This window comes from Mytilus galloprovincialis, chromosome 13 (assembly GCF_965363235.1).
Source record: "Mytilus galloprovincialis chromosome 13, xbMytGall1.hap1.1, whole genome shotgun sequence".
NCBI lineage: Eukaryota > Metazoa > Mollusca > Bivalvia > Mytilida > Mytilidae > Mytilus > Mytilus galloprovincialis.
The window spans coordinates 24,209,406-24,218,941 of NC_134850.1; the positions used below are offsets into that span (position 1 = coordinate 24,209,406).

Consider the following 9,536-nt stretch of genomic DNA (forward strand, 5'->3'; position numbering starts at 1 on the left):
CTCCTGCCTTGACAGTATTCAAATTAGAAAAAAAACACATTTACTCCAACCCTTTGATTTCTTTCAGAAAGATAAATTTTGAACCAGTAAAAACAAATTACCCTTTGTTCCATATTTTCTTACTTTATACAGAAGTCCAATGTGCCAAACGCGTGTTCAAATCGCCTTTGACACATCACAAAAAATAAATCTAACATCTTTCCCTTTGTCAAGATTTTTTACAATTTCATGATATAATAAAAGTAACTGATTTATAGTAGAATCCTTGATACGGAACTCTGACTGTCCTGACTGTTGATCAGTTTTAATATTGCATGATCGTGCATGTAGTTATGTAAAGACTTGAAAATATGTTTTTCTAAAACAATTTGTAACAGAGATAGGCCTGTAGTTTGAAACACTGTCCTGATCTCCTTATATTTAATACATTTGGAAATGTTCATTCACTCCCTGGTCTATTATCATTATGTCAGACAGCTCATAGGGTCAATGAACATTAATACTAAATCAAACATTAACCCTCTTGCTGCCGACCGTTTTTCAAGGTTGCATTTCATATGCCGGAAAATACGACAGCTCAACGTCTGTGACGTAACATGCCAAACAACAACGTCATTCGATATATGACGTCACGACAAAATGACCACTACATTTGGGACCAATTGGAGAAAAACATAACCCTGTTTATTCTTCCGTATTTTAATTGAAAGAGATACAGCATTGATAAGAAGCTTGCATAAATTTATCCATGGACATATGTGTCCCTCCGGCACTGCCGGTTTGGACATATGTGTCCCTCCGGCAGCAAGAGGGTTAATTAAAACTAAAACATAATTATAACTATGAAATTCTTTATTTGTTTTTCATAACAATGTCCTACTCGTCATAGTGCAAAATTCCGCGAAAAAGACGTCAACGTTTTCGCAACCTATAGGTCTATAAACATTGAAAAATGGATGTATACATTGACGGTGCATGTAAAAATAACGGAAAGCCGTCAGCAAAGGCAAGCTTTGGAATATTCTGGGAGAAAAATAGTACAAGAAATAGTTCTGGTCTAGTTCCAGAAACATACAAGCAAACCAATAATACTGGAGAATTATTTGCTGCAGTTAAATGCCTGCAACAAGTTCATCAACTTAATATAGTTAATATTCAAATAAAAACTGATAGCGAATATTTGGTAAGGGGGATCACCAGCGATATTACATACTGGAAAAACAACAACTGGAAGCTCAAGTCCTCCGGAAAGGATGTAAAAAACAAAGAATTATGGTCAGAGATTGACAATTTGTCAACAAACTTAAATGTATCTTGGGTACATGTTCCGCGAGATTCTGAAAGTGAACAAATCGAGGCCGACAAACTTGCAAAAAATGCACTAAATATTAAAACATCATCCACAAACATAATGCAAAGTCAACAACAAATCACAATTCATACAATTGATGAAAGTGAATGTAGTGATAATGATGATGAAACAATTCCGATGAAACTAGTTACCCCACGCCGGAGTACTACAATTCAAAAAGCAAAGAAAATTAGCAACAAAACCAGCTCGCCATCATTTGGTGTTATTTCCGCATTAAGAAGAATTGAAGGTTTACTTCTATCTACATCTGAAGATGTCTCAAATTTAAACGACACTGTAAACTGTCACATTGACACTTCAAATAAACAATTTCAAGATATCAATGATAAATTTGTTTCCTTGGCAAACACAGTAAAAGTGCAAACTAGTTCAACATCAGCCTCTGTTGAAGAAGTGTTAGAACAAACCCAGATCATAAAAGCGGACATTAACTCTAATAACAAAACGTTCGTTGACAAATCTAAGAGTTTATGGGATAAACTTAACTCAGTATTCCAAGAAGTTAAATCATTAAAGGCATCAAACGAAAATATCGCTATGCAAGAACAAGTTGCCCAAATACATACCAGTACCCCAAACAGCAAAAGAGAAAAAAATAATTTAACCTCAACAAAAATGACACCTGGAACATACAGTAATGCAGTAAAAAGTGGATTACAGTATAGAACAAGCCAATCAACTACTCCAAACACACCAGAACCGTTTTTGAGACAAAGGGGTGAACAAATACCAAACGTTCAGTATCATGTGACAGAATTGGAACGTCCCAAATATCCATTATTTGAGAAAAACAGTAACAAGAAAAACTTATTTCTAATAGGAAGTTCTACACTAAAACGAATGTCGGCCAGAAAAATGACAACAAATAGCATCACAACAAAAGTAAAGACTATCCGTGGAGGAAGAATAAGGGATATTGAGAATTGCCTTATAGAGCATATATCTGATGGCAAACTCGACTGTGTTGATGTCATAGCTGTGCATGTTGGAACCAACAATGTGTCTGATAGAGATACTGTTCGTACTATAATAAATGATTATAAAAATCTTATTCACACGGTAAAACAGAGCTTACCGGAAACGCAAATAATTATTTCATCAATTCTACCAAGGCCTTCAGATTACAAGTCAAACCATATTATTTCTGAAGTAAACCAGCAGTTACTAACAGTTGAAGATAATCAAGTGAAAATACTAGATAACACGTTAGACTTTTTGTACGGCAATCGTCCTAATCAATTGCTTTTTCAGGACCATGTACATACCAACGTAGACGGTGCTAAAGTTCTAAGCCATAACATTATTTCTTGTGTTAACACAATGCTTAGATTGTACGATTCAAAGTCACAATTTGAACAAAATTTTTATTCGGAGAGGATAACAGGGAGGAGATATGCGCCATTAGAGACAACCAATCAAGATTATCAACATCCACATTCATTTCGTCCAAACGTCTGGAATTAGAAGAAACTTTTGAATTCTGCTCAAGTCAAGCACACGATTGTATTTTATATCATTCTATAGTTATTCTCATTGTATATGTTTGTATTGCTATTTTTCTTCTTGAGCAAAATTCAGAATGCTCCAAGTATACCCAGATCAATCCTTTTATATTCCCACACAAATCCCTTAACATTTGTCACTTAAATATAAACCATGTTTTACCAAAATTTGCCGAAATACAATACTTAATTTCGGATTCAAAATCAAACACGCATATTTTATGTTTGAGTGAAACATTTTTGTCAAGTAGTGTCAAAAATAAAGAGATCAATATTCTAGGGTACAATTTACATAGAAAAGACAGAATTGATAAATCTGGGGGTGGGCTTTTACTTTATACTTCAAAACAAATAAATACGCTTAGAAGGATCGATTTGGAAATGCAAGAAATTGAGTCAATGTGGATAGAAGTTATTAATATTCATCAAAAGCCTATTTTACTAGGTTATGTATATAGACCACCTAACAGTAATGCTGACTGGGTTACTAAGTTTGAAACCATGATGTTAAAAGTTGACACTGAAGAAAAGGAAACTATTATTATGGGAGATTTTAATATTGATATAATGTCAAGTAAAAAACATGCTAAGTGGTCACACATCAAAAATATTTTCAACATGAGTCAAATGGTTACAGAACCTACCAGAGTAACTAAAACTTCATCTACTTTAATTGACCATGTGTATTGTAATCTGCCAGAAAATATTAATTATATTGCAGTTCCAAAATATTCAATTAGTGATCACTATCCAGTATGTATTTCTCATAAAAGAGGGTTCAAAACGAAAAAGCAAATTCATGATTATATAACTTATAGATCTACAAAATATTTTAACGAGACTGATTTTATTCACCATTTATCTCAGTGTCCCTTTGACAGTATACTAGAAATTGATGATCCTGATGAAGCGCTACTAAGTTTTATAAATATTTTTACTGAAGTGTTAAATCATCATGCTCCTCTCATTAAAAAGCGAGTTAAACATGTTTATCAAAATCAGTGGATAAATGATGAAATTAAGGAGGGCATGAAAAAACGTGATTATTATCATAAGAAAAAAGACACATATAACTATAAATTTTGGAGAAATAAGGTTAAATACCTCATAGAAAATTCAAAACAAAATTTTTATACTGAAGTATTAGAACAAGAAAAAGGAAATAGTAGCAAATTATGGAAACACTTGCATAATGTAAATGGTAGTGAAAATCATCATAACCATGCAATCTTAAATGACTGTAGTAATAAACCAATTACAGACCCTAAAAGCATTGCTGATACTTTCAATAATTATTTTACAAATATTACTGAAAATGTTAATCTTAATTCAAACTCAAGCACCAGTTGTTCTGGAAAACTTGATAATTATATTTCATGTCGTGTACCAGAAAATGTCTTTTTTACCATACCACAAATAACTAATGAATTTGTTCTCCATCAATTAATCACACTTGATGAGAAAAAAGCAACAGGTCTTGATAATATCAGTGCAAAGTTTTTAAAAATGTCATCACACCTAATTTCAGTTCCATTATGCCACATTTTTAATTTAAGCATAAGAAAATCAGTGTACCCATCGTTATTCAAACTGGCTAAAGTTCTACCAGTTTTTAAAAATAAAGGTTCAAAAAATGATGTTTTTAATTACAGACCTATTGCAATTTTACCATTACTATCTAAGATCCTTGAGCGACACGTAAAAACTCATTTCATGAATTTTCTAAACAAATATAATCTATTGTATGTCATGCAATCAGGCGTTCGTGCAAACCATTCCTGTCAAACTGCTATGACTTCTTTGTTAGATAAATGGTTAAAAGCCGTTGATGAAGGAAATTTAGTAGGGGCAGTATTTTTAGATCTGTGTAAAGCTTTTGATCTTCTAAATCACAAACTGCTCCTTCAAAAATTACAAAAATATAAATGTTCTTATAATTCAATTCATTGGTTTACTTCGTATTTAGCTGATAGACATCAAGTCGTATCAATTTCAAATACCTTTTCAGATGTATCTACATTAAAAGCAGGTGTACCTCAAGGGTCCGTTTTAGGTCCTATATTATTTTTAATATTTATTAATGATTTGCCTTTGTGTAATCCTAATCATAATCTTGATCTTTTTGCTGATGATAGCACTATTTCTGTAATTGGAAAAGACAAAAGGTATATAAGTCAGACACTCAATGTTGTATTAGAAAATATTTGTCAATGGGTTGATGAAAACAAAATGTTAGTTAATGTGTCAAAAACTAAGACAATGTGTATAGGTTCAAAACAAAAACTGTCTGTAATGTGTAATGACACATTAAATGTATCCATTAATGGCCAAAAGATTAATGAAAGTCACTGTGAAAAAGTCCTGGGTATTTTTGTTGACAAAACTCTTTCTTGGTATGATCAAATTAATCATATAATCAAAAAAGTTAATTCTTCATTAGCTTTATTAAAAAGAATCAAGAAATACTTGAATCACAATGCACGAATTCTATTTTACAATGCGTATATTCTTCCACATTTGGATTACTGTTGTTCAGTATGGGGAAACTGTAACAAGTTTTTAGTTGACAGTCTACTAAAATTGCAAAAAAGGGCAGCTAGAATTATTTTAAACGAACACGATATTCGAAAACCATCTATTGAACTATTTAAGAAATCTGGAATCATTCCTGTTACTAAGAGAATATTTTACCACAAATCATTATTAATGTATAAATCAAAACACCAACTGGCACCAAAATATTTATCCAATCTTATTGTGCCTACAAGTAGTAAACAATCGTACAATACTCGACTTTCATCATCGGATAATTTTATTATCCCTAAATCAAATACAGAATTATACAAATCAAGTTTTTCTTTTAGTGGTCCAAAAGTGTGGAATTCACTGTCCAGTGAAATTAAAAAATCAAAAAGTATATCTGCATTCAAAAACTCTTACAAGTCATTTTATTTTTAAAGTGTTGAATTTATAAGTTAAGTCACAATGTATACCATAGTTGTTTTTGTTGTTGTTGTTATATTACTTTATATACGTCTATTGTTTACATGTGTGTAACAGTAGATTAAAAATTTTTTTTTTTTTTATTCATATTGTTAACATTGTATGCATGTAGAGAGCCTTATTGAAAATTGGTTTAATCCAAATGAGTCACTCTCTTTAAATAAAGATATTATTATTATTATTATTATTATTATTAAAAGGTGGGACAATAGGCAATTGCGGTTCTGTATCAAATCTTGATATTGAGGAAAATAATCAATTCATTAATGGGTGTGGCTTTTTCAACGGGGTGAATAAGAATCTCTCCATTTTACCTGAATGGGAGAATTTTGACTCTCTTTATTTTTAAATTTGCCAACACTCTTAGCTATTCTACACCACTTTCTGGGGGAGGGGATTTATCGAATAGGGAATCAGTGTGCAAAATCAGGTACAAACGTTTTGCCTCTATTACTGGATTAATCAATTCATTTCTGAGTTCTTTAATTTTTTCCAATATGAAACTTAATTTCTTGATTTAGCTTTTTTGTTAGAACGGTTACGCTTTCGCATTTTAGCTTTAATACAGGTTTTGATCCAAGATTTGTCCCTGGGAATAACCAGTTCTTTTCTTTTTTGAATATATGTGTCCATGACATGATGAACTTCTTGGTTAAAAATTAGACCAATTATTTTATTTGTGTTATGAAGATTTTTAAAACATTCTCCAATTTTTTCCTTGTGAATACATATTTGCTGATGCATAATCACCACTCTCATAATCACTACTTTTGAATAAGCCTTTTGTCTAGCAGTGGAAAAATTTATCTCAATAAGTGTTAGACAGTGATCACTACAGAAACTTGGTAGTTTCACACTATTTCTTAGTATACTCTAAGATTATTCATATACATGTATATAGGGTCTGATAGTGCTGCAGTTGAGGAGGTTATTCGAGTAGGTCCCTGAACAACATTTTCTATGTCATATCTTTCACAGATTCTTGATTTCCTACTAGTCGGACTTCCTTTTAGTAAATCTATGTTCAAGTCACCAAGCATTATAACATTTTTATCAGTATCTTTTACATTATCTAAAAAAATTTCTAAATGGTCAAGATAGTAATTTAATAGGTGCATTTGGAGGTCTATAAAACATACAACTAAGAATCTACCAGTTTTTGTTTAAAAACGATGAATGGAATACGAAAAGTAAACATAGATTCCGCTACTTTTTTTATTATCTTCTAAATCGATAAGTTCTATTACTTTGCTGCAAATCCTCATCTTCAAACGCATTGACCGTTCGTTATTTAGCGATAGCCTACATACATGTCTTTGTTTAATGACTTGTGATGTATATGAACCAAAAATAATGATTAGTAAATTCATCCGAAATTCCAATGAGGAAACTATTTTCTCCATGATTTTGCAGTGTGTTATAGTCCGCGCGAGACGCAGAATTTCCTTTACTATTCTATTTTTAGTATTATTTGTTTACGAAATATAAGGTGATAAGGTAATTTATGGTCAGACCTGTTCTTTTTATGTTGTAGTGTAAACGCACTGGATCAAATAAAATCGATCTCGTCCTTTAATGATACAATATTTTTTACTAGTATTGGACTTAAAAAATAAGTATCTCATATAACTCTTTCAAATCCATCAATCACGGGAATAACTTATATAACCAAGTTCGGGTAAATGCATGCTTTCTCAAAAATTATTTTTGTAACTCGCAACTCGACTTTTGTAACTCGCAACTCGACTTTCTTAACTCGCAACTCGACTTTCGTAACTTGCAACTCGACTTTCTTAACTCGCAACTCGACATTTGTAACTCGCAGCTCGACTTTCGTAACTCGCAACTCGACTTTTGTTACTCGCAACTCGACTTTCTTAACTCGCAACTCGACTTTCTTAACTCGCAACTCGACTTTTGTTACTCGCAACTCGACTTTCATAACTCGCAACTCGACTTTCGTAATTGCAACTCGACTTTCTTAACTCGCAACTCGACTTTCTTAACTTGCAACTCGACTTTTGTAACTCGCAACCCGACTTTCTTAACTCGTAACTCGACTTTTGTTACTCGCAACTCGACTTTCGTAACTCGCAACTCGACTTTCTTAAATCGCAACTTGCAACTCGACGATAAGAAACCCTCCCACATGTTTCATATCGGGGTTTTATAGCTTTCTACACGTACATGTATATATGGTACAAATATTTCTCATTATTGACAACATTATGGTGGCCATTAGTTATTAGTACATTGGGCCATTCCTGTTAATCTCTGCTAACGGGGGATGGATGGTCCTTTCTGAGGGATGTAAAATTTATACATCTGGAGGGTGATATTTTTTTCCCCACCTGACATTTACAATTATACGCAAAATACTTCTGAGGGTCTTGCAGCGACAGGTATTTTTTCCCATAAAAGCCCATCCGCCTAGTATGAACAGACACTCTAAATCTTATGTGTCTAAATTTTTAGATCTGATAGGCAGTTTTTCATGATGTTTTTTCTGATACTTATAAAAAAAAACACCTCCCCATCCATCCCCACCTGTCAGAAATTAACTGGAATGACCCATTTCCCTCTTTTTCTATAAATAAGACAGTTACGGTAACTTAAATCAATACAACTGTAATGAAAGTAAATTTATATTAAAGGCTTTGATAAAAAAATAAAATAGGGAACGTGTCCATTGAACACAAATGATGCCCCCGCTAGCATTAACGTTACAAAGGGTCACAACTCAAGAACTGTAAATGTGACACTACCAACATTTGTAATTGATCTGAGTTATGGGGTCATAAGCATTGTGTATACATTTTAATTACACAGTATTGCGCAAAAGATTTGTAAGATCTTGATGTACGGTATAGTCTTCTCGTTTTAAATAGAAATTAATTGGTGTAAATACTGTATTCTGTGGTGATCCTGCGTATGTTGCATTTTAAACTGTACACTTGTACTTACTTTGTGTTGTTAATGTTCTTAAATGAACAATATTCTCACTATTATAAACATTGTTAGGTATGATGTTATGTGAAAGGTTTACATCTCGCCAGAGGGTGATCTAACACTGACACACCAAGTCCGAATGGGATAACTATTAATGAAAAAGTGCGCGCAATATTACGTTCCGGAAATAACTGTAACGAATGACTTGTGTTCATCCCAATTCTCACTGGGTCAATAAATGTAATCCACGAAAATTGATTTGATCAGATGTTTTCTCCTCGAACAGGTCGAGTTGCCAACAAATATAATTAAACATGATATCTATCATTTATGATAACATAGATAAAATACCAAAAAAATAAGTTGAATTCATGAAACTATTGAATTTATAAAGTTTTGGTATTGTAATTTTATGTTATGTCTTAAGTCATGATCGAGCAAAGACTTCTACACGGCCGGCATTCGGTATATATATCTTGAAAGCATACTGTAGCTAACGACAGTCAAACATTGCTATCGGATCGTGAATTTAATTAATTGTTATTCTGCTCCAAAATCTGATGAAAATATGCGGTATTTTCAAAACGCGGAATAAATAATTAAAAAACAAACTCATACTGTACAATGAAATTTAGAAAATACGCAGTACTTAATGAGAAAACAAAAAGGAGCAACACTTTGAATTGTCAAAACCTATTATCTTATGTTAC

The 9,536-nt window shown here is 32.4% G+C and overlaps 2 protein-coding genes across 2 annotated transcripts in view; one reads left to right on the forward strand and one right to left on the reverse strand.

Annotated features, from left to right (window-relative positions):
* LOC143057437 (BTB/POZ domain-containing protein 6-B-like) overlaps positions 1 to 8,910 on the reverse strand; it is a 34,171-nt gene extending 25,261 nt beyond the window's left edge. The window contains exon 1 of the mRNA XM_076230742.1: positions 8,842 to 8,910. The gene's annotated coding sequence lies outside the window, so the exon portion shown is untranslated. The remainder of the gene's footprint in view (positions 1 to 8,841) is intronic.
* Positions 823 to 5,825, forward strand: LOC143056792 (uncharacterized). The gene has a single exon (XM_076229955.1). The coding sequence runs from the start codon at positions 953 to 955 to the stop codon at positions 2,834 to 2,836; it is 1,884 nt and encodes a 627-aa protein (XP_076086070.1). The 5' UTR covers positions 823 to 952; the 3' UTR covers positions 2,837 to 5,825.
* Positions 8,911 to 9,536: the final 626 nt, after the last annotated feature.